Source organism: Primulina huaijiensis, unplaced genomic scaffold (genome assembly GCF_012295235.1).
Source record: "Primulina huaijiensis isolate GDHJ02 unplaced genomic scaffold, ASM1229523v2 scaffold43369, whole genome shotgun sequence".
Taxonomy (NCBI): domain Eukaryota; kingdom Viridiplantae; phylum Streptophyta; class Magnoliopsida; order Lamiales; family Gesneriaceae; genus Primulina; species Primulina huaijiensis.
In genome coordinates, this window is record NW_027360496.1 from 165,383 (window position 1) to 191,993 (window position 26,611).

General features: G+C 32.4%; 4 protein-coding genes across 4 annotated transcripts; 2 read left to right on the forward strand and 2 right to left on the reverse strand.

Annotated features, from left to right (window-relative positions):
- The first annotated feature begins 767 nt into the window (after positions 1-767).
- Positions 768-6,139, forward strand: LOC140970175 (lysophospholipid acyltransferase 1-like). The gene is made up of 8 exons (XM_073431805.1): positions 768-1,193; positions 1,736-1,791; positions 1,934-2,154; positions 2,235-2,643; positions 3,758-3,843; positions 4,823-4,886; positions 5,586-5,698; positions 5,788-6,139. Exons 1-8 carry the CDS (start codon positions 886-888, stop codon positions 5,926-5,928), a joined length of 1,398 nt encoding a protein of 465 aa, XP_073287906.1. The 5' UTR covers positions 768-885; the 3' UTR covers positions 5,929-6,139.
- A 4,317-nt stretch (positions 6,140-10,456) lies between these two features.
- On the forward strand, positions 10,457-12,157 carry LOC140970177 (BAG family molecular chaperone regulator 1-like). The gene is made up of 4 exons (XM_073431809.1): positions 10,457-10,771; positions 10,887-11,143; positions 11,470-11,616; positions 11,732-12,157. The coding sequence occupies exons 1-4, from the start codon at positions 10,519-10,521 to the stop codon at positions 11,903-11,905; spliced, it is 831 nt and encodes a 276-aa protein (XP_073287910.1). The 5' UTR covers positions 10,457-10,518; the 3' UTR covers positions 11,906-12,157.
- Positions 12,158-13,159: 1,002 nt separating this feature from the next.
- Positions 13,160-14,878, reverse strand: LOC140970144 (sugar transport protein 1-like). The gene is made up of 3 exons (XM_073431750.1): positions 14,557-14,878; positions 13,863-14,486; positions 13,160-13,764 (listed from the first exon to the last, which is right to left on the reverse strand). The coding sequence occupies exons 1-3, from the start codon at positions 14,866-14,868 to the stop codon at positions 13,276-13,278; spliced, it is 1,425 nt and encodes a 474-aa protein (XP_073287851.1). The 5' UTR covers positions 14,869-14,878; the 3' UTR covers positions 13,160-13,275.
- Positions 14,879-21,454: 6,576 nt separating this feature from the next.
- Positions 21,455-23,584, reverse strand: LOC140970143 (sugar transport protein 1-like). Its single transcript, XM_073431749.1, has 4 exons — positions 23,392-23,584; positions 22,852-23,177; positions 22,158-22,781; positions 21,455-22,059 (listed from the first exon to the last, which is right to left on the reverse strand). The coding sequence occupies exons 1-4, from the start codon at positions 23,519-23,521 to the stop codon at positions 21,571-21,573; spliced, it is 1,569 nt and encodes a 522-aa protein (XP_073287850.1). The 5' UTR covers positions 23,522-23,584; the 3' UTR covers positions 21,455-21,570.
- Between the last annotated feature and the right edge of the window lie 3,027 nt (positions 23,585-26,611).

Genomic DNA, 26,611 nt, shown 5'->3' on the forward strand with positions numbered 1-26,611 from the left:
GAAAATAAATCAGTAGACCTCGTGAGATAAGATTTAAAACAATATCATAATTGCTTTTTTAAATGGTTATATATATTTTCAAAAGCTCTCGAATCAGAAAGTTTTTTGGAACATAAGACAAATTCATTATTGTTGTTTGATATCATTGTATTCGTCATTAAATGTGACATACTATTTTTGGTATAAGACAAAAAACATTTGGCATTGAGTACTATTTTTGGATAATACCCTTGTGCGAGCTGTTTATATTCGTTCAAATTTAAACGTTGCAAAATGTCTATAAAAGACCAATTCAAGACTCAGATTTCAGACACTACACTCTGGGATCAACATTATCTGAGATATATTTTTAAAATTCAAAAAAGCTCTACTGAAATCTTCAAGCACACACAAAATTCTTTATCAGATCATTTGAAGGATCCTCATGTGTTGATCTGTTGCAAACAATCTACCACACAGCTACGTCCATGGTTATAAATGTCAGTTGTGAGATTAAAAAAAGATAAAAATTTGTTTGAGACGGTCTCATGGATCGTATTTTCGTGAGACCGTCTCACAAAAAATCTACTCTAACAAAAATTAAAGTCTAAACTTTTTGGACACGGAAATTTGTTAGTTGTTAAGCGGCGATTAATCCAATGCGAAACGAATGGTGAAAATTAAAAAAAAAAAAAAAAAAAGAGTTTAATATATTATTTGAAAATAAAATATTAAAATTTTTAATTTGGTTATTCTTTCTTGAAATAAATCTAGTTGGGGGAGTGTTGAGTTATAAAAGTACACCTCGTTTGTAGAGCCAAAACCAGACAACTACGTCGTTGATTAAGAAGCACCAGCGTAGCTACAGTTGAACCACACGAAATCCGAACGAAGATAGACTGGAAAATGGAGCTGCCGGCGATGGAACCCTTGGCATCTGCGATCGGAGTCTCTGTGCCTGTTCTGCGATTCTTGTTATGCTTTGCGGTCACCATCCCGGTCAGCTTCTTCCACCGATTCGTCCCAGGAGGACCTTCGGGGCGCCACCTCTATGCGGCCCTATCCGGGGCGGTTCTCTCGTACCTTTCTTTTGGATTTTCGTCGAACTTGCATTTTCTGGTGCCGATGCTTTTAGGCTACTCGTCGATGGCACTCTTCAGAAAGTTCTGCGGGATTATGACCTTTTTCATTGCCTTCAGTTACCTCATTGGATGGTACCTTTCACTTTGCTTTATGTTAACGTCACAATTTTTATTTTTCGGTTCAAGAGTTTGGCCGTTGGAGTTTTGGTGATGTAATTGGCTGTTCTATTTGGTTTTTTAAAGGTAGTTCGTTGAAAATTATTTGTTTTTTAGTGGAAATTGTTCGTGTAGTCTGCGAATTTATAATGATGAGTGGTTAATTGACTGCATTGCTTTTAAAAAGAGCATTCTTGGTTGATTTGGTTGCTGAATTTCATGTTTCCTTTCCTTGGAAATTTTGATCCAAAACAATTCTCTGAAATTTGGTGACATTTTTTTATATGAAAGAAAAATATGTTTTTGTTACCTCGGTTCATTGATGCTAATGCATGTGGTTTTACGAATTCATAGATTTTCCTTTTGATAAACCTGGGAGTTGGGGGCCACTTTAAGTCTTCGGTCGAACCTATTTTATGTCCTTATGAGGACAACATGTGTAATTGAGCATCATTTTGAGATATTCTCATTTAATTGCAAACACTCAAAATGTTTTGACCATTGGTATGCACGTGTAGCCATGTATACTACATGAGTGGAGATGCATGGAAAGAAGGAGGTATTGATGCTACAGGTCTGCACCATCTCAATCAGTGTTTGTGCTTTTAGACTTTATATTTAGTTACATGTACAATTCATCCAAAGAAATTGACCAAGTTAGTTTCGAAAGGATTGGATGTGGAAAGTTTTAATGCATTGATCTTGAAATTATGCAGGATCTCTAATGGTGATAACACTGAAAATTATATCATGTGCCATTAATTACAATGATGGATTGCTAAAAGATGAAGATCTACGTGACGCACAAAGGAAAAATAGGTTGCTGAAGTTGCCATCGTTACTTGAATATTTTGGTTACTGTCTCTGTTGTGGAAGTCACTTTGCTGGTCCGGTATATGAAATGGAAGCATATCTTGAATGGACTGAGAGGAAAGGGGTATTATGTTTAAATTAAAATTTATTTAATGGTACCAATCCATATTAGTCATCAGTAATGAATTCTAATTGCCTTGACAGATCTGGAAACCTACAGAAAAGGGATCGCCTCCTTCTCCTTATTGGGCAACTCTAAGGGCTGTTCTGCAAGCTGGTGTCTGTATGGGATTGTATCTGTATCTTGTACCACATTTTCCACTTACGCGGTTCACTGAACCAGTATACCAAGAGTATGGGTTCTGGAAACGATTGAGTTACCAGTACATGTCTGGTTTCACTGCTCGGTGGAAATATTATTTCATTTGGTCCATTTCAGAAGCTTCTATAATTATTTCTGGGCTGGGATTTAGTGGCTGGACAGATTCTAATCCACCCAAACCTCGATGGGATCGTGCAATAAATGTTGATGTATTAGGTGTCGAGTTGGCTAAGAGTGCTGTGCAGATACCCCTAGTATGGAACATTCAAGTTAGCACTTGGCTTAGACACTGTAAGTGAACTTTTCCTTCAAATTACATTCTCTTTTTTGGTCCGTGACCCAAAATTACAAGGATGTCAAACTTATTTTTTTTGAATTTATCAGCTGACCTGAATAGATGTGCCATTCTTTATTTTTGGTTACTAGTTATTATTTTTAAGGGGAAGAAGCCATTGCCATGTGATTTTCAGAAACTGCTAGGATGAACAAGCGACATAACATAGTAAAAGTAAAAACATAAGAGAAGAACAAAAATTGACTAAGATTCAATTTGGATCTTTAATACTTTTTCAAATTTGATAAGAGAAAGAAAATGCTTGTCTATTTTGTTGTTAAAGAAACTCTTTATAGTAGTATGGAATCTGATGTCATTTTTTAGAACAGATTATATTTGTAGTCTCTTGTTTTATGATTATGATTGCAACCTAGACTACTTTGAGGAGCAAATATGTTTAAATGTTCAAATGAAAACGCTCGCGGACCAAACAGATGGTCCTTGACTCCTTATTGGCATTAGAGCTTCAAATTAACTTTATAATCGTTGTAGCTTTTTGTTATATGACTGAGTTAATGCTTGTAGACAGTAATCACTTGTGGTCCACTGATAATCATCCCACCGTAACAGCGTGCATCAGGAAATGCATCAATTAATTAGACCTATCTGAAGTTTTGGGGAAAGACACTTGGCTAATTTGGATGATATACATGTGGGTGAGGGGTAGGTTAAGGGTAATAAAATGAGGGAATTATCATGAGGGAAGCAGTTAAAAATGTTTTCACTCTTTACCTGAGGATTTGGAGGCAAACAACAGCTAAGGACATGCTAGGGATACACATTGATCTGCCGTAGTCCTGTAACTTCTCGGTTGTGTAAAAAATTTGATCAGATATATGAAAGTGGCTCTCAGCCTATGATATTTTCTGGTACAGATTCTATTCTACATATGATCCACTGGCTAGGCTAGTAAATGTGGGAGCCCCTTTTTGATGGAGGCTTCTTGTTATGTTGATGTTTAACTGTTAATGAAAAATTTACTCTTCTTTCAGGTGTTCTGATTTTAATGCTCTGATGATTTTAGTCACATGAATACCTCTGTGCCAGACTAACTTGTGCTGTTTTATTTAGATGTCTATGATAGGTTAGCTCAGAAAGGTAAGAAATCTGGCTTTTTCCAGTTGCTGACAACCCAAACCGTCAGTGCAGTGTGGCATGTAAGCATTAATATGCCGTTCTTATACAAATTCTGTATGATGATTTTGTGGTATGCTTTCTTTTCAATTTTTAGTGTAAGTGAATGAGCACAGCTTGATATTGAGATCACTATCGTATCATTGTCAATAATTTTCACGTTTTGAGTTAGGAATGTCACTTGCTGTTGAACTTCATGATTTGGGTGATGATGGCTTTTGCAAGGTGGGTTACATCATATATGTGTGACCCTATAAGACCATGCAGGTTAGGACCATTTATTAAAACAAAACCAGCTTAGTTGTAATATCGAAAGCTAATCCAACACAATTTAATAAATAATAATTGTAAGTTTCAAGAAAAAATAATTATCCTCCACACGTATCAAAGTCTTGTATATACAGGACCTTGTGAGAAAAAATACGAATGAAGGGATGTATACCCACCATGGATCACCATTCTGGCTCAACAATTTTCTTCCACACGGTCATGATGTATTTTCAAAAATAGTTAATCACTATGTTTCTTCCTCTCATCAGTATTCTACTTATTTTTGTAAGTATGCTCTTTGTGAGTTGCAATCTTTTATTTCCATTTTTGTGATTCTTCTGGCCATCAAGTGTGTTGAAGTGTGCACTCCTTGTTATTTCACTTGAGTCATACTAACCCTCCATTTTGAAATTTTGAGTTTGATTCAAAGTATATTTGAACGCATAAACGATATAAGTATTTCAGGGCAGACCAAAGATTTGTAATGCTGGTTGGGGCATGCTGAAGGGGTTAACTAAATGGTCTTGAGAAGCGAAACATTTATTTTAAAAAAATTTATGCATAAAATTTTAAATATATTTTGGAGGGGCCTATTGGGTTCACCTTTGACATGTGTCTTCAATAATAAGTCTGTTCAATTGATTCAAGAGGCCTTTTTTTTTGTTTGGCAATTTTATTGTTGAACTAACAAAGTATAGCAGCCTGACTCAGTATCATTTCACTGTTTGACAGGGATTGTATCCTGGGTACATCATATTCTTTGTTCAGTCTGCCATAATGATTGCTGGTTCAAGAGGTACCATATATTTGCTATGGTTTTCATTTGTTTGAAAGCTAGTCACATGCTTTTTAATTACTTTCCTTACAAATCATAAATTTTTAGACCACCGCAGAGTTTTATGGCAAATACAAATTATTTAAGTTCCGAGCATGGGCTATAATAGTAGGGATAAATTAGTTGAACCATTTATGAGTACCTACTGAGCTTGAGCTTCACGAGCAGCTAGTTAAGAGTTAAGACCACCTTGAGTACATTTAAATCTAGATTGAATGCTGGTCAGTGGTCAAGCTGTATCCAGATTTTTTTATTTTGTAATTTTAAATTTATTGAAGTTGTTGGAGCTGTGTATATGCCCAAACACAAAGGTTTTTTTTTTTTTTTTTTTTTTTTTTTTTTTTTTGTCTTTTTAAAATAGAAAACCATTTAATCCAGTCATTTTTATGACATAGTAGTTATTAAACTTGCAAGGCGCACCAAGTATGCACCCGAGCCTTGCCTTTGGGCTGCGCAAGGGCACACACCTCTTCCTTACGGCATGTGCCTCTGTGATGCCAGTGCACCTCGGATGTACCAAGGCGCACTGTCTTGGGCCATGTATGACAGGCGCCCTGAGTGCAGCTTTGACAACTATGACTGAATTTGTTAAGCAGTTTGATGATTGACTGACTTCATTCTATGAACATAGTTTCTTGATTGACTTCATTTTACAAACAGTTATTTACCGATGGCAACAAGCCAGCAAATCATCTGTATTCAGAAACATCCTTGTATTGGTGAACTTCGCCTACACCCTTATGGTTCTGAACTACTCCAGCGTGGGTTTCATGGTTAGTCCTTTCCTCCACTTTCGTACATCACTTTAGATTGTCAATGATAATGCATACTGCTTAAGTATATGATACTCTACTGTAAACAGGTTTTAAGTTTGCACGAGACACTAACTGCGTATAGGAGCGTTTACTTTGTTGGAACCATTGTCCCAATAGTTGTTTTATTGCTTGGAAAAATCATCAAGCCAGCGAGGCCAGCCAGTTCGAAAGCTCGGAAAGATGAGTGATACTTGAATTGCTTCTTGGATGTTTAAGATCTTGGGATGAGATTAGGTAATGAAAAATAGTTGGGTTTCTTGATGTTTAAGAGCTTGGGATGAGCCATTGGATCGTTGAACATAATTTAAATAATCGGTTTCGTCTTTCACTGATCTAACGTTGTTGGTCAGCTCGATAGCAGAACCGAGTTCAGAAGGACAAAACAACTCCTTTTGCTGCTGCTGGTTTTTGTGTGTGTGTGTGTGTGGATATTCTCTAAATTCTTTTCTTAGTTTATATTCTCAACAAAATCATTTTTATCACCACATTACGAAAATATGTATATTATATTATAATTTTTACTGTTTCCAAAACTCTTCCCCCAAAAATTTCTCAAATCAAAACCAAGCACTTTGTAGTTTTATGGTTTGGGTTTGTTTTCCCTTCCCTCCCAGGTTTCATTCCGTTAACTTTATTTTTGTTCCATTATCAAAATAATTATCTGATTATCACCATATTAACCCAATAACGTATACAACCCATATGTAAATTATTAAAAAAAATTTGAAGTATTTATTGACATTAGAAACATCATCGAGCACAAACTTAAAAAAAAAAAAAAAAAAAAAAACCTAACCTAAAAAAAATTGAAAATCAAATGCCTCTCTAACATTCCATATAGATGAGTTGTCATCATATTTTATTATATAAAAAACCAAAAAGTCAAAAGAACGATGAGTTTGTGATTTGGCGCAACCCTTGAACGTGGACGCTGTTCTTTTGAAGTGCTAGCTCAACATACATAATGACATCAATCAAACTACTCAATTTTCCATCAACATCATGTGTATTGTATTCGTATGGCATACTAAGTAACTTGTTAATTACAAAGGAAAGACAAAACAAGGTACCAAACGAAATCAACGAGCGTGATTATTCCAATATGTTTCCCGTAGGACCAATATGTCAATAGCTAAAACATATATGCCTGAAAAAAGGCAGCTGGATAGCTGACTTTGCAGCCATTTCCCCCCGATAATAAAATTCAAACTGGACCACTTCTCATGCGTAGCTGAACCAAGGTCGGAGCCATGTTCGAAGTGAAGGGGATAACATTTTTAATTCATTATTTATTTTAATATTTTTCTGGAGCTGAAACATTACAATATCAAATTAATTAGGAGTACGTACTGGAAAATCTTTTGTAAAAAAAAAATTTGACTTGTATATGGCTCAGCCACTGGCTGAAGCAAACAAAGATTGTTTTCTATGTGCAGTCTTAATTACACTGCTCATGCATGTGCCTAAACCCTTCATTATTGTGCAGTTCTTCTCTATCTGAATTCCATCAATGAACTGGCAACCAAACCCCACCACCTTTTCCTCATCATGTTATCAAAGGATAAGTTTATGGATTTTGTATCTTCTTATTTGAAATTAGGATAAGTATCAAGACATCGAGAGCGACCGTTAGTATAATCGAATAGTCAGAGTTTGAATACTTTATATCATTACCGCATTGAGTTATATATATGATAAATATTTGAATTGGTTAACAAGGTTTTATAGTTCATCGTACAGTCACGCAGGCACAGTGATCGAACCAAGACAACATAATAGTTCAAACTAGATATATAACAGTTACTTAGCTTGCTTAAATATTGTACCAATCTATCATTAATTTTCTCAATTGATAAGTCAGTCATGCATATAGATACACACGTTCCCCCGGATAATATGTTACATTCCAATCTTTGGCCTAGCTAAGAGTCGTTATACGAAGTGATATTGGTTTTGCCAAAAGCTACGAATGTTAAAGTTTTGGGGTATATAATACTCAAAGTTACATTTCAATTATGATTCCTAATACTATAGTTGGATGCTCTAGTTTTGTTGGCTATTATCTTGCACGCGAGACATGTTGGCTGGCATGTTTTTCTTCCTTTTCTTTTTAAAACAAACAATATTCATTGACTGACACATTTTAATTTGAAGGCCCGTGAAATGATAGGGGAAGATTACATTTTTTTATAAGTATTTCCCATATCTTTGTAAAGTTACACAAAGATGGATACTTCACATAGCAGTGCACTTGTGATGCATGTTTACTTCAACATTGTCATTGGAATCTTGAAATGACTTCAAACTAACTTTTTGAACTAATCTCAGATGCTGACTAAACGTAGATACTCCCTCCGTTCCAAATATGAAGACCGTATTTTTGGATTATTTTATATTGAATAATTTTTTTTCCTATGATATGGTCAAATGTTACTTGTTGAATCATAAATAGATATGTCAACTTCCATAAAAATATGATAAAATCACATGATCTAATGATATTGAAATAATGAGAAAAATATTCTCGGTAAAAAAAAAAAAGCATAGACTAATCTCACATTTCTTTCATTTGTCCCAAATATATGATACATTTTCCATATTTAGTATTATTTTCTCTATTTTTTTTTACCAATTTACCTTCATCATTAAATATTTTAACTGCTTTCAAAATTTTTTTATCTTATTATAACATTCGTTAAATAATGGTAAAATAGGATATCAAAATTGTATATATATACACCTATGGGGTGAAGAAATATATACTGGGATAACCCAATGCATTAATAAATGGAGTACTTGGATCCATAAAATTTAGATCTTCAATTTGGTTTACGGTGCGAGTAATTTTTTTTTTTTTTTAAAAAGAAACAAATTAACTGTATACTGAATAGGTTGAATATAAATCATTTCGGCATGTGTAATACCTAATATACACACACACATACACACAACAAAAATAGTATAAAATTCAATATTATGTCCATTTCTTGTGTTGCTTTTTCCTTTTCTTTTCTTCAAGATATAGTGAACGGGAATAAAGCAACAATGTGGTTGGAATTGGATGCAAGTAAAAAGCTCATTTACATCTAAATAAAATGGGGCTAAGAAATTTGCTAATTGAGTTACACACTAGCAAAAACACAATTGATATTTAACTTAATAACAAGTTTAGGGGGTTTTATTTTAACATCATTATGATAATTTAGTTAATTAAGAGAATTTTATTTGACAGTCACTATATGCACTCCATTTAAATACATTGTGATTTTGATTTTAGAAAAATTTACTATTCTCTTACTTTTATTTTTATTGTTTTCCATTGTGAATGATATTTGGATGAAAATTATCTTTGTTAATTTGAGAGCGTTGTCGTTATGTTATAATCATGCAAATTGAAAAATGTTATATAAATAAGTGAATATATTTGATTTATCATTATGATGTATTTTTATTTATTGTGTTTTGATATATTTAGATCAATAAATACTCATAAACAAGATGTTATTTAAACGATTTTATAAATTATTTAAATCTTATTAATATATATTTCATTATTAATCACCACGTGCATCGCACGTGATCATTCCTAGTATATATATATATATAAGAAAAAGTCAATGTCTAAGAAATACTAACAAATTTTGAAAAGAAAGAAATATTTACATTTAATGGCTGCCATTATTCGAGTTTATTATTCATATTCCAAAGTAAATGAATAGTCACACTCAACTAAAACTGTATGGGAGTGTTTGATAGGGTGACCTTATCTCTCGTTTGATACGCGTGATTATTTAACCAAGTCAATCCCTCCTATGAATGAGGTTATATTAGGTAGGTTAAAATAATACCTCCTCATCTCTTAAGATTATTTATCCCACTCTTAATCCATCCTATTTTTCCAAGTTTACACTTCTCCTAAATTCAAACTCACCACCACTTCCTTCCACCGACCGTCCACCGGCAACCGCCACCAAAGGCCGACCACCGTCGCGGCAACCGTCGGTCGCCGCCGGCCACCTCCGCCGCCCGCCGCCGACAATCTCCGTCGACCACCGCCGCCGCTTCCGGCCGATCCCCGCCAGCCACCGACAACCTCCGGCCGACCCCGCAGCCGCCGACCGCCGCCGTCGTCTCCGTCCGACCGCCTCTGCCGGACTGCCGCCGCCGGAAGTGGAAGAAGAAAAAAAAAGAAATGGCAATTTTGTCATTTCATCAAAAAATTCAAAATTATCCCACACTTAAAAATCATACCAAACATAATGCAATTTTACATTATATATTACATTTCTATCACAATAATTTCTTTTATCATTTACATACTAATCATTAGTTTATTTTATCCTCCAAACCAAACGTAGCCTATATATATAACACCATAGGGATAATATGATATATATCGAGGGTAAATGGAGGTGCCTCGTGTAAAAAATCCAACAAGACAACAGTAAAAAAAAAAAAAAAAAAAANCAAAACAAAATTCTCGTTTTGATATTTCCAAACAGTACAATTAAATATGAAAATTTCAGTAATTAAAAATTATATTTTTAGATTTAAATAACTTCAATATATAAATTTTTTGTATTTTTTTTTACGTGTGACGTGAATTTACACCGCGTCTAGTTAATAATGTGTCCACCGATTAAATCCTCAAAAACCAATATAAAAAACCAAGATTCCTAGCTTAAAAAACAAAAAACAAAAAAAAAACCAAGCTTCCTCCATACATTTTGCATTGACCATCTCTTTATAAATATTAAGGTCTGGTTTTCTCGAGTACAATGAATAAAGCCAAAATGTTGATAATGAAGCCTAAGGTCACCGGAGTTTCATTCCCATCTCCGGTCAGGTGTGGTGGCTCACCCGGTGGACGAGGCGGCTGCGAGGCGGCTGCGGGGCTGGAGGTTAGGCCTTGTGGAATGTATGTTCAAAAGAGGACCAAAGACACAAAACCTTGTGTTCCTAATATTACGGTCAAAGTGAAATATGGCTCATATTTTCATGAAGTGACCCTTAGTTCTCAAGCAAGTTTTGGTAATTTGATCCCTTGCCCACTATTTCATTCCATTTTTCGTTTCTAAATTTGGATCAAGATGGCAAGCCAATGGTTTATTTTGCTAAACATGGCGATGAATGCCACTGCATGCAGGGGAATTAAAGAAAATGTTAGCAGGGAAATTTGGATTGAATCCACAGGATCAAAAACTGATGTTCAAGGAGAAGGAGAGGGATTCAAAAGCATTTCTTGATGTTGTTGGTGTGAAAGATGGATCAAAGATTGTGCTTATTGAAGATGAATTAAGCAAGGAAAGAAGGATTCTTGAATCGCGCAGGAATGCCAAGATGGAGAGAGCATCAAATGACATCGCAGCCATTAGATTGGAAGTCAACAAGCTTGCAAAACAGGTATACTAATTTGAAATCGGTAAATGACCAAATTCGACCCCAAATTAACCAAAATCCGCCAACGGTAGATACAGTATATTTCTTACTTAAAGATCCCTGGTTTGAATACTGTTAATGAAAACGAAAGGTCTTGGAGACAGCTTGACCATATAATAAGTCTGATTCAACTCGACTCTAGGTCAGTATGATCAGTCCAGCATAGCTCCAAGAACCTAATGTGTAGACCAAAGCTCCTACTACTTTTTTCCCTAACAATTTCCCCTTACATTATATTAATCATTCTTATGATAAAAGTCATTTTATTTTTGTTCTTGATGTATTGGTAGGTGGCATCAATTGAATCAACAGTTAAAAGCGGCAAGATAGTTGAGGAGCTTGTTTTATTGAGCTTGACTGAATCATTGATGATTCAGTTGATAAAATTGGATGGGATTTCTGCCGATGGAGAAATCAAATTGCAAAGAAGAATGCAGGTCGATAGCTAGTTACAATAATCTACTTACTAGAAAAAATTTTGTTTATTCTTAATTTGATTTAAATATTGGAGAAATGAAATGTTCTTGTACATACTTGCTATATGATTATTAGGTGAGAAGGGCGCAAAAGTACATTGAAATTCTCGATTCCCTAAAGCCAATGAACTCTGATATTCTAAACAAACCGAGACAGGAAAATCTTCATGAACAGAGCAAACCGGGAAATTTCGATCCTAGGAATAACTCGGAGCGAGTGGTCATAACAACAAAATGGGAAACATTTTGATTTCATATATATACCGCCTAAGGGTAAGCTGAATCAGAGTATCCAATTATGATCGAGTTTTTCCCATGACTTGTTTCTCGTGTCATATATATCATTCAGCGGACGAAAATATACCCCTTCAAAATTTACATTTGGTGCACTCCATCCACGCTATTTAGGAGATAATGCATGTGGATGGTAAGGTGGTATATATCTCGTTCCAATGTGTATATTAAAAGGGTCTATATACACTGATTTTATTTTATATAAAGAAATAAAACTAGGTCTTATAAGTTTGGGTTTGGAATTTAATTTTCTTTATTTCCATAGGTAAAATTAGATTAGATGTCCTTTCTTCTTTTCTTTTTCTTTTTTTAATGAAATAATGGCATTTATTATTATTATTATTATTAATTGAAAAGTAATGGCATATTTTATTGTTACACTTGACATCTTATAAAATAACACGTACGTGAGATAAGCGAAATCCAACTTTTTTGGAAATATTAATTTGTTCTAGAGCTAAATACCCGGGATTAAGATATTTATATAGATTTTGGGATCTTGGTATCGGTTATGATATTCGGTTGAGATTTTGTTAAAATTAAAGAAGGAAAATGAAATTAATCTATCTTTTTTACCACTGTTTTAAAACATAAAAACATTTACAAGTTGGATTTGATTAAATTATATTTTTTTTTTAAAAAAAAGACAATTTTCGAATTGCAAGATCCATTTCTTGTTTCAAAATAAAGGATTGAAAATTTTTACTAAACATTATGATCTTATCTCAACAAATTATTTTTTCATTAAATTTTGAAGTTAGAATCTATGAAGTTATAATTGCAAAATAAAAATGTTTAAAAAATAATAAATATTGTTGAATATGCATGTTTTAATGCACATTTTTTTGTGGCAGACAAACTATATTGACTCTTATATACTAATAAATTAATTGAATTAAGAAAAAAAATGTAGGCTTAAAAAAATAATTGAACGTAAATTTTAATTCGATCTACAATCTAAATTAAACGTAACACGAATAAAATAAAATTTAACAATGTCAAAATTAGATAAAATAGTTGATGAAATACCGAATTATAAACGAGTATGATCACAATTTATTAAAAACAAAGGGTAATCATTCTTTTTATTTTATAATTTATTTTTAACATAGTGATCAATATGACCAGAAATCGAAAACCTCACTAAACATCATTTTAAGTTAAATAGGTTCTAAAACGATAGTATATAAAAATTGACTAAGACGGAAAATACCAAAGCCTAATAAAAGAAATTTAATTGCAACCGAAAGTTCTCCATGCCAAATCCTAAAACTTACCTATTTAAACCAAAACTAACAAATGTTTTTTCCAAATAAAAAAATATTATCAAGGCAAGTCCTTGACAATGGTGATACCCTCGGACATCTCAACTTTAGCATCCTTATTATCATTCTCATCAGTAACAAACTTCTTCCAGCGGGGGTGAGCCTTCCATATATCGGCCATCTCCTCGATCGGAATGCCCTTTGTCTCCGGGAAGTAAATGATGATGAAACATGTCATAACAAACACAAAGAACGCGAAAAAGACGAACAACAAATACCTCAAGTGACATAGCATCATTGTGAATATTTGGGCTATGACAAATGTGAAAAACATGTTCACACAAACATTGACACTCTGTCCCGCAGATCGAACCTCGAGTGGCAAAATTTCGCTCGGCACCAGCCATCCCAACGGCCCCCAGGACCACGCAAAACCAGCTATGTATACGCAGATTGCTATAACCACCGAAGTCGCAAACGGTTTCGACAGTTCTTCAGCGGGGTGCCCGCTTAGTCCAAACTTAGTCGCAATACAATAGGTGATAATAATCTGCATCAATTTTATTTAATTATATTTTTTTAAAAAAACAAAAAATGTTACATATGATGAAAGTTTCATGAATGAAAGTTAATATAATAATAGATTACCTGACAGACAAGCATCTGTACGCCGCCTTCGATAAACAGTGCCTTCCTTCCAAAACGGTCCGCAGATAAAATGGAGACAAAGGTGGCAACAGAATTGACACCCCCGGTAGCAACAGAAGAAATCAACGAGGCGTTGTTTTCAAACCCAATAGTTTTAAACAAAACAGGAGAATAGAACATGAAAACATTCATGCCCGTGAATTGTTGGAAGAAGGGAATAAGAATAACAAACATAAGTTGAGGCCTATATTTCCTTTTAAACAGATTTATCCAAGGGTTCTTTATTTTCTTGGATTCGATGCTAGCAACCACTAAATCATTGAACTCCTCATCAACGTCATGGACTCCTCTGATTTCTCTCAACCTTGTTTTGGCTTCCTCTTTCCTATCTCGTTCAATCAGTGAGTTGGGTGTATCTGGGAGGAACAACGACCCGATTATGAAGATCAAGGCAGGTACTGCGGCGCCACCTAAACTAATACGCCACCCGTTTTTGTGTGACGCTGTGAAATAGTTCAAAGCATATGCAGCCAGGATTCCAACGGTGATGGAAAGTTGGAAGCAGATATTCAATGCCCCACGATATTTGTATGGAGCCATTTCGGACAGATATAGCGGTGCAGACTGCGACAAGGATAATGAACGGAAGATTAGTTCACGTTTTATGCATAGAATTTAATTCGAAAAACTATACCTGATTGGCGAAACCAATGCCGAAACCGAGAAGTATACGACCCCCGATGAGCATAGCGCGGTTGTGGGCAAATCCGTTGACCATAGAACCAATGAGGAAGAGGCCACCTCCTAAAAGCATGGAGAGGCGCCGCCCACAAGTCCTAGTGACCCTAGAGGCGACAATGGACGCCAGCAGGGCAGCCAAATAAAGGGATGAAGTGAAAAGTGTCAAGATTGGATCGTTGAATTTGCAATATTGATTAGTGCTTCCCACGTTCAGTTCCTCCTTCCTGTACACCTTTGGAAAGAATTTCTCCAAGAAAGTAGGCATAGATGTCACCCCACCTACACACACCAAAAAACTCCAGTAATTGTAAAAAAAAAAAAAAAACAAANATTTTGTTATCAAATATTTAAATTTAACTTGACAATCCAAATTTAATAATATAACTTCATTTATTTTAAAATTTTACTCAACACTTAATAAAATAATATATTGTTTTTAGAAATATATTTTTAAAAAAGGTTTAGTAAACATTTAAAATTTTCGATCCGTCCTCCATTTTGAAAAAAAGGAATGGAACTCGTAAATGCTCTTAAAAAAAAAGAAAGTAAACATACAAATGGAATTTGATTTCCAAATCCTTGGAATTTTCAAATTCAGGTCAAATTCAAATCGATTTTTTTTAAAACATAGTGTAAAGCTAAACAAAAATAAAAAACAGAGATGTGAATTTCATTTTTCTTATCCTTAGTTTTAACAAAATCTCAACCCAATAGCATAACTAAATATATTTTACCAAGATCACAAAATATATAAAAATCTTAGTCCCAGACATTAAACTTTAGAATAAATTGATATTTCGAAAAACTTGCGTTTTGGTTATCGGTTCCGATTTAGTGGGTATTTTATGGATAGTCAATCACATATTTAAAAATGTAATGTAACGATATACCATATTGTTAAGTAACAATAAAAAATTTCAAGATATTTCAAAATTAATAATAAATAAATATATTAATTAATAAATAAAACATGGCTGTATTATTTCATAAAAATATCTAAATATCATAGATAATGTACTTTTTAATAATATATATAACAAAATCTCAACCGAATAGCATAACAATATATTATACCAAGATCACAAAATATATAAAGATATTAATCCCAGACATTAAACTTTAGAATAAATTGATATTTCCAAAAACTTGCATTTTGGTTATCGGTTCCGATTTAGTGGGTATTTTATAGGTAGTCAGTCACATATCTAAAAATATAATATAACGATATAGCATATTGTTATGTAACAATAAAAAATTTCAATATATTTCAAAAAGAAATAATAAATAAATAAATAAAACATGCCAGTATTATTTCAATAAAAAATGGAGGAAGACAAATCTAATTTCTCCTACGAAAATAAAGAAAATTAAATTTTCAATTATAACACCTATTTTATTCCTTTATATAAAATAAACTAATGATACATAGAAACTTCGCACAAGGTGGACCTTGTGCCTCATTCCACACCATTTTTAATACGCAAATTGGAATGAGATAGCACCTTAAAATTCGCATTTCCTAAATAGCATGGATGGAGTGCACTAAAGTTATTCAATGGTGTTATGCATTTAAATTTAGAGATTTCATAACAAATCGGATATAATAAAGTTTGTTGAGTACAAAAGTTCAAATCTTATCGTCATATAGTTTTTTAAATTCAAACATTACTTTTTATTATAGTTGGAATTAAACTAAATTTTAGTTGAAATCTTTTTTTTCATTTTTTAAAATATATTTAGTAGAAGTTATTCTAAAAAAATTGAAGTTTGTTCACTTTTTTTAGAAAATGTTAGGATCAAACTGTTATAATCTAGTACTTATCACTAAGTCAAAAACTTTAGCCATTAGCCAAGATGCAACTTTATTTTCTTTATAATCGTGACAGCGCATAGTGCATCTAATTGATAACTAATAGGTCGGGTTGCTGACTCATTAGCTGGGGAGGTGCATGTCTATCTGCTGGTGTTGCCTCATATCCTTTAAAGATCAATATTAACTGTTTCCTACCATTGACCATGTCTCCAGAAGAGACAATATTATATGTTAAGATCTAGTATCACTCTTTTACAGCCCATCTAGCCAACCATATCAAGTGGCACAACGTCAGCAGCTTAACGCACGGAGGTCATCCATCACAGTACTGCTCACACTCATGCACACTTAACCCAACAATCCCCTCAAAAAGTATATAAATATGTTTCTTGGGAGACTTAAACACACAACCTCTCTCTGATATCAATTGTTAGGATCAAGAGCTTATCAATAGGTCAAAAGATATAACTGTTAGCCAATGCACAATTTTATTTTCTTATACTCGTGACAGAGCATAGTGCACCTACTTAGATGCTAATGGGTTGAGCTGTTGGGCGCATGAGTCCAGGAAAGTTCATGTTTATTTGTTTGTGATTTCTCATATATCTTAGAGATCAGTCTTATTCTTTCTCTACTACAGGCCCCATCACCAGCAGAGATAGTGTTACCCTTTAAAATATGGTCTCACTTATTTATGGCCACCTAGCCAATCAGATAAAGCGGTGCAACGTCAGTAACTTGATGCACAAGAATTTCTCGAGATGACACTAATCTCATTACTTCTCTAACTCATTCACGATTAACCCAACATTCTTATCCCCCACCAAAGAAATATAGAAATATGCTTCTTGGAATACTTAAATCCATGACTTCTCTCTGATGTTAATTGATATGATCGATTGTTGTATAATCGTTGAGCTACAATAGCACAGATCTAGAAATATTGAACACCGATTAACTAAATCGAGTTTGGTTTTCAAACTAAGTGGAAGAAACTTAAAATAATATTTCGTAAAAATCGATTACACATTTTGGTAAAACATTGAAAATATATGTAAGTTGAATGTGTAAAAATGTTTTGGTTGAAACATTTTAGCATACACTTGGTATGTAATATTTTGGTATTTGAAGAAACATAAAATATTTCAACAATGCATCTTAAAAACATAACAATACGTAAATGCAATAAAATAAATATGCGCAAATTTATTTATGGATGTTCGGAAAATAATAACTCTTACGTCACCTCTTCTTCCCCCTATGAAGGTATCGCTAGAAACTTTGATTTATACAACGCTTGTACAAACTCATTTCAATTTATGACTTATCTCTTGCATATTTGAAATTCCTAACACACTCGATTGTAGGCCACAACTTAAAAATCCGCATAATGTTTAACGTTTCTTAGGTCAAAATTACAAGCACCATCTTTAATGTCTTTGTGTAAAGACTCACTCATCTAAATTTTGATGTTAAACTCTCACTTATTATATGTGTGAGTTATTGTGTGTGCATGTATATCTCAAATACTCTCACAGTTAAGTTTGCTTTCATTCTAGGTAATTCTTCATATAGTTTGCTCATGCTTTGAATCCCCTTCCAAAGATTATATTTGCTCTTCAAGTTGTATTTATAACCTCCAACAATGATATAAATGTTTGAAACATGAATATGATAGTTGAAAAAGTTTCTATACTGTTTCAGATATTGAAACATTCATATTCGTGTTGCTAGATATTTGCTGAATTTGACCGCTGCTGAATTTTGATGTGCTGAATATAGTATGAAAATTTTGGGCTCTACTAGACGCAGCAACTACTGGTTACAACGGCTATTGATTTTTAGTAGTCATCTCTACTTGTTTGGGCTCTGCTGCATTTCGAGGTCTGCTGTTTTTCAACACTCATGATTTCAATAGCCATGTTTTTTGTTTATAACTCCTGATTCGTTGCATTCTGGGAAAAGTAATGAACATGAAAGCTGTAGCGTTTTTTTAGCTTTCCACATAATTAAGAATCACTCAATTTAGAGCTTGTACAAGAGCGTTATGCTCGAAACTCTTTGTTGCACCAGAGATTCTGCTGTATTGAATTTGAGTAAAACAAATTTTCGTCCTTTTAGACTCTGATTCAGTCCTCGACTTCTGAATATGATTTGTATCATTTTGAGTTGGCTGTTAACCATTTTGACGGCTGGTCATTTGAATCATTGAGCTATGAGATATCTAAAAAATACTTCAACTCGCCATAAACTAAGTTGTGGTGATTTTGGATTTCAGAATCCAAAATTTCCAACTTGACCAAAAAATACACAATTAAGTAAATATGTTAAAAACATAATAACAAGTTTTGTTATCATCAAAATCAAGATTTGTAGCATTTTGAAAATCAACATCACTCGTTTTAGTACTGCTCTCACTCATGAACGCTTAATCCAACATTCTCCCTCAAGAAGTATAGAAATATGATTGTTTGGAAACTTGAACTCATGACATCACTCTGATACCAATTATTAGGATCAAACGCTTACTACTAAGTCAAAAGCTATAGTTGTTAGTTGAGGTACAACTTTATTTTCTTATATATGTGTCAGTACATAGTGCACCTACTTGAGCACTAATAGGTCAGCTGTTAGGCCCATCAGTATGGGAAGGTGCATGTTTATCTTCTGGTGTTATCTCGTATCCCTTAGAGACTGGTCTTACATTTTTCTTACTGCTGGCATTGTTCCTAGCAGAGATAATATTACTTGTTAAGATCTGATGTTACTCTTTTACTGCCCACTTAGCCAACAAAAACAAGTGACGCAATGTCAGCAGCTAGGGCACGAGAACTTTCTACGAGATCACCCATCTCAGTACTATTTTCGTTCATGCACGTTTAACACAACATTCCCACTGACATCTCTTTGATACAAATTTTTGGTATCAAACGTTTACCATTAGGCCAAAATTTATATCTAATAGCCAATGTGCAACTTTATTTCCTTATACTCGTGGCAGCGTAGAGTACACATACTTTGACGCTAATGGATCAGGCTGTTATATCCATGAGTCCAGAAAGATGTGTTCTATCTGTTGATGCTGTTAGGCCCATGAGTACGGGAAGACCCAATAATTGAATTATATTTTCAATGTTTTGTACCCATTTTCATCCGTAAAAAGACGTGAGAGTTCAAAGAGTTGCAATTTTTTATTTTTATTTTTGAATCAAGGAGTGTAGAAACTTGTTTCCCTAACAACGACTAACCCCAACCCCGAACTCAAGTTTTGTTTGGGATTTTAAAGACAATTTCCCCTTACATTATATTATTAATCATTCTCATGATAAAAGTCATTTTATTTTTGTTCTTGATGTATTGTAGGTGGCATCAGTTGAATCAACAGTTAAAAGCGGCAAGAAAGTTGAGGAGCTTGTTTTATTGAGCTTGACTGAATCATTGATGATTCAGTCGATAAAATTGAATGGGACTTCTGCCGATGGAGAAATCAAATTGCAAAGAAGAATGCAGGTCGATAGCTAGTTACAATAATCTACTTACTAGAAAAAAATTTGTTTATTCTTAATTTGATTTAAATATCGGAGAAATGAAATGTTCTTGTACATATTAAGTGAGAAGGGCGCAAAAATACATTGAAATTCTCGATTTCCTGAAGCCAATGAACTCTGATATTCTGAACAAACCGAGACAGGAAAATCTTCATGAACAGAGCAAACCGGGAAATTTCGATCCTAGGAATAACTCGGAGCGAGTGGTCATAACAACAAAATGGGAAACATTTTGATTTCATATATATACCGCCTAAGAGTAAGCTGAATCAGAGTATCCAATTATGATCGAGTTTTTCCCATGACTTGTTTCTCGTGTCATATATATCATTCAGCGGACGAAAATATACCCCTTCAAAATTTACATTTGGTGCACTCCATCCACGCTATTTAGGAGATAATGCATGTGGATGGTAAGGTGGTATATATCTCGTTCCAATGTGTATATTAAAAGGGTCTATATACACTGATTTTATTTTATATAAAGAAATAAAACTAGGTCTTATAAGTTTGGGTTTGGAATTTAATTTTCTTTATTTCCATAGGTAAAATTAGATTAGATGTCCTTTCTTCTTTTCTTTTTCTTTTTTTAATGAAATAATGGCATTTATTATTATTATTATTATTAATTGAAAAGTAATGGCATATTTTATTGTTACACTTGACATCTTATAAAATAACACGTACGTGAGATAAGCGAAATCCAACTTTTTTGGAAATATTAATTTGTTCTAGAGCTAAATACCCGGGATTAAGATATTTATATAGATTTTGGGATCTTGGTATCGGTTATGATATTCGGTTGAGATTTTGTTAAAATTAAAGAAGGAAAATGAAATTAATCTATCTTTTTTACCACTGTTTTAAAACATAAAAACATTTACAAGTTGGATTTGATTAAATTATATTTTTTTTTTAAAAAAAAGACAATTTTCGAATTGCAAGATCCATTTCTTGTTTCAAAATAAAGGATTGAAAATTTTTACTAAACATTATGATCTTATCTCAACAAATTATTTTTTCATTAAATTTTGAAGTTAGAATCTATGAAGTTATAATTGCAAAATAAAAATGTTTAAAAAATAATAAATATTGTTGAATATGCATGTTTTAATGCACATTTTTTTGTGGCAGACAAACTATATTGACTCTTATATACTAATAAATTAATTGAATTAAGAAAAAAAATGTAGGCTTAAAAAAATAATTGAACGTAAATTTTAATTCGATCTACAATCTAAATTAAACGTAACACGAATAAAATAAAATTTAACAATGTCAAAATTAGATAAAATAGTTGATGAAATACCGAATTATAAACGAGTATGATCACAATTTATTAAAAACAAAGGGTAATCATTCTTTTTATTTTATAATTTATTTTTAACATAGTGATCAATATGACCAGAAATCGAAAACCTCACTAAACATCATTTTAAGTTAAATAGGTTCTAAAACGATAGTATATAAAAATTGACTAAGACGGAAAATACCAAAGCCTAATAAAAGAAATTTAATTGCAACCGAAAGTTCTCCATGCCAAATCCTAAAACTTACCTATTTAAACCAAAACTAACAAATGTTTTTTCCAAATAAAAAAATATTATCAAGGCAAGTCCTTGACAATGGTGATACCCTCGGACATCTCAACTTTAGCATCCTTATTATCATTCTCATCAGTAACAAACTTCTTCCAGCGGGGGTGAGCCTTCCATATATCGGCCATCTCCTCGATCGGAATGCCCTTTGTCTCCGGGAAGTAAATGATGATGAAACATGTCATAACAAACACAAAGAACGCGAAAAAGACGAACAACAAATACCTCAAGTGACATAGCATCATTGTGAATATTTGGGCTATGACAAATGTGAAAAACATGTTCACACAAACATTGACACTCTGTCCCGCAGATCGAACCTCGAGTGGCAAAATTTCGCTCGGCACCAGCCATCCCAACGGCCCCCAGGACCACGCAAAACCAGCTATGTATACGCAGATTGCTATAACCACCGAAGTCGCAAACGGTTTCGACAGTTCTTCAGCGGGGTGCCCGCTTAGTCCAAACTTAGTCGCAATACAATAGGTGATAATAATCTGCATCAATTTTATTTAATTATATTTTTTTAAAAAAACAAAAAATGTTACATATGATGAAAGTTTCATGAATGAAAGTTAATATAATAATAGATTACCTGACAGACAAGCATCTGTACGCCGCCTTCGATAAACAGTGCCTTCCTTCCAAAACGGTCCGCAGATAAAATGGAGACAAAGGTGGCAACAGAATTGACACCCCCGGTAGCAACAGAAGAAATCAACGAGGCGTTGTTTTCAAACCCAATAGTTTTAAACAAAACAGGAGAATAGAACATGAAAACATTCATGCCCGTGAATTGTTGGAAGAAGGGAATAAGAATAACAAACATAAGTTGAGGCCTATATTTCCTTTTAAACAGATTTATCCAAGGGTTCTTTATTTTCTTGGATTCGATGCTAGCAACCACTAAATCATTGAACTCCTCATCAACGTCATGGACTCCTCTGATTTCTCTCAACCTTGTTTTGGCTTCCTCTTTCCTATCTCGTTCAATCAGTGAGTTGGGTGTATCTGGGAGGAACAACGACCCGATTATGAAGATCAAGGCAGGTACTGCGGCGCCACCTAAACTAATACGCCACCCGTTTTTGTGTGACGCTGTGAAATAGTTCAAAGCATATGCAGCCAGGATTCCAACGGTGATGGAAAGTTGGAAGCAGATATTCAATGCCCCACGATATTTGTATGGAGCCATTTCGGACAGATATAGCGGTGCAGACTGCGACAAGGATAATGAACGGAAGATTAGTTCACGTTTTATGCATAGAATTTAATTCGAAAAACTATACCTGATTGGCGAAACCAATGCCGAAACCGAGAAGTATACGACCCCCGATGAGCATAGCGCGGTTGTGGGCAAATCCGTTGACCATAGAACCAATGAGGAAGAGGCCACCTCCTAAAAGCATGGAGAGGCGCCGCCCACAAGTCCTAGTGACCCTAGAGGCGACAATGGACGCCAGCAGGGCAGCCAAATAAAGGGATGAAGTGAAAAGTGTCAAGATTGGATCGTTGAATTTGCAATATTGATTAGTGCTTCCCACGTTCAGTTCCTCCTTCCTGTACACCTTTGGAAAGAATTTCTCCAAGAAAGTAGGCATAGATGTCACCCCACCTACACACACCAAAAAACTCCAGTAATTGTAAAAAAAAAAAAAAAACAAANAAAAAAAAAAAAACCATACAAAAACATTTGGTATAAAATTGTTTCGTTAACATTTATTCTAAAAATGTAAACATTTAGTTTCGATGCTGAATTTGCAAGCGAAATTATTCATTTTCTGAAAGCAAATTTACTGACACACACATAATAAACAAATATGGATTACCTGAAATTCCAATATCGTAACCAAAAATCAGGCCTCCCGTTGCACCAACAAGACACGTGAGAAGAACTTTACAGGTCAGTTCGCCGGGGTAAACCTTACGACTTCCGGTGATAATTCCAGGGCCGCCCATTTTTTCTACTCACACACAAATCTTTCTGAAAACTATGGCTAAACAATGCAAATACAAATGAACGAGCCTTTTTCATTTATAAAAGATATTTCAGATAATATCGATTCCAATCTTATATCGATTTATTTAACCGAATATCTAAACATCGTAGATTTTATCTAAACATCTGTAGATTTTGGATAATACGTTTTTTTTTTATATAAAAAAAAAGGTGATGATATTTTGTTTAGATTGTGCATAAACTTTTGATTTTCTAATCTAATCTAAATGTCTACATAACTTAACTACGAAAATAATTATTAATCTAGAAAACTAATTACGCAAGCACGTAAACGTGAATAGGGTTACTACTTATTATTTATTTATTAATAACAGTATGCATAATAAATGTTAAAAATTGTACCAATTTTTTTGGTAATAATTTCTACTAAATGTTTTTAAAAAATCGCAAAAAGGTTTGGCCAAAAATTTAGTTTCATTCCCACTAATCATCATAATAAAAAAAATGTTTGAATTTAACAAATTTTGTAATGATAAGATTTGAATTTTTATAATCAACAAACTCCATCATATCCAATTTTGTTATCAAATATTTAAATTTAACTTGACAATCCAAATTTAATAATATAACTTCATTTATTTTAAAATTTTACTCAACACTTAATAAAATAATATATTGTTTTTAGAAATATATTTTTAAAAAAGGTTTAGTAAACATTTAAAATTTTCGATCCGTCCTCCATTTTGAAAAAAAGGAATGGAACTCGTAAATGCTCTTAAAAAAAAAGAAAGTAAACCTACAAATGGAATTTGATTTCCAAATCCTTGGAATTTTCAAATTCAGGTCAAATTCAAATCGATTTTTTTTAAAACATAGTGTAAAGCTAAACAAAAATAAAAAACAGAGATGTGAATTTCATTTTTCTTATCCTTAGTTTTAACAAAATCTCAACCCAATAGCATAACTAAATATATTTTACCAAGATCACAAAATATATAAAAATCATAGTCCCAGACATTAAACTTTAGAATAAATTGATATTTCGAAAAACTTGCGTTTTGGTTATCGGTTCCGATTTAGTGGGTATTTTATGGATAGTCAATCACATATTTAAAAATATAATGTAACGATATACCATATTGTTAAGTAACAATAAAAAAATTCAAGATATTTCAACATTAATAATAAATAAATAAAACATGACTGTATTATTTCATAAAAATATCTAAATATCATAGATAAAGTATGTTTTAATAATAATAATATATATATATATATATATGATGATATTTAACTACTAATATAATTCTTTTAGAAATGTAACTATACAAACACGTAACACGTGTATAGGGTTACTAGTTATTATTATTATTAATAAAATTACACATAATAAATGGTAAAATTGTATGTTTAATAAAACGAACAAAATCCAATTTTTTTGGAATAATTTCTGCTAAATTTTTTAAAAAATTGAAAAGGTTTAACCGTTTAACTAAAAATTTAATTTCATTCCCACCCATCATCATAATAAAAAATAATGTTTTAATTTAACAAACTGTAATGATAAGATTTGAATGTTTGTAATCAACAAACTCTATCATATCTGATTTTATTATCAAATATCTAAATTTAATCGCACAATCTAAATTTAATGCATAATCTAACTTAGTTTATATTAAAATTTTACTCAACACTCAATAAAATAATAATATGTTTTTTTAAAAAAATAATTTTTTGATTTAAAAAATAATGTGAAGAAAATTAAATTTTACTCAACACTCAATATTGAAATCGAATTTTCTTTTGTTTTAAAACATAATGTAAAGCTCAACAAATGAAAAAAACAGAGATATGAATTTCATTTTCTTTATCTTTAATTTTAACAAAATCTCGACCGACTAGAATAACTATAAACTATACCAAGATCCCGAAATATATAAAGATCTTAATCCCGAACATTAAACTTTAAAATCAATTAATATTTCCAAAAAAATTCATTTTGGTTATCAGTTCCGATTTATATTTTATGGGTTAGTCAGCCCCATATCTAATAATGTAATGTAACAACAAGCCTTCCGTCCTAGAATTTTCGTTAATAAAAATTAATATTTAGACTAAAAAATGTAAACAAAAATTCAAAATTTTACGCACAATCTAAAAAATATATAAATATTCTCATATATATAGATTATATGTTAAATTAATATTAAATTATATTTGTATTTGATAATATGAAAATATTTTTTAAAAATTTTGATATTTTTTAATTTTTAAGATATATGTATCGAATATTTTTTTTGAAAATATATAACATATTAAATATATATTTTTTAAATATTTAAAAATTTCTTTATTCGTCTGCTTAAGTTATTCTCTCCTCCATCATTTCCTTATTATTTTACATTACAAACTTATTCTAATATTTTTTCCATCCTCCAACAAATGTTCTTTATTATTTTGTATTAAATGATTTATTTTAATATATTTTATCCTTAAAAAAATTTATTATCCGGGATTATTTATAAAAAAAATAAAATATCACACACAATCAAAACAAAAATAGTATATTATAATATTTAGATATTCGGTTAAGTTATAAATCAAAAATTCAAAAGTTTACGCACCATCCAAACAAATTATAAATAATTTACAATATCTCCATTTAAAAAAATAGTATATTATCCAAAATCTACAATATTTATATATTCGGTCAAGTGAATCAACAAGATTGGATTGATATCTTTTGAAATTTCTTTCTTTTTCTTTTATAAATAATTTGGTTAGTCCATTTTACTTTTTCCCAAACATTTTTTCAGTAGAGACTATGAATTAAGATATTTTTGAAATTTATTACGTATAATTTTATTATTAATATTATTTTTGACCCAAACATTTTTTCAGTAGAGAAAATTAATTAAGATATTTTTTAAATTTATTACATATAATCTTATTATTAATATTATTTTTGACTCATGATCTTTGGGTTTCGAAACCTTACACCTATATTTGGGCTTTATCTAGTTTATGTGATAATAAAAGCAATTGATCTTAGTTCTTCTCAGAATCTTAATCTATAACATTAACGAAAT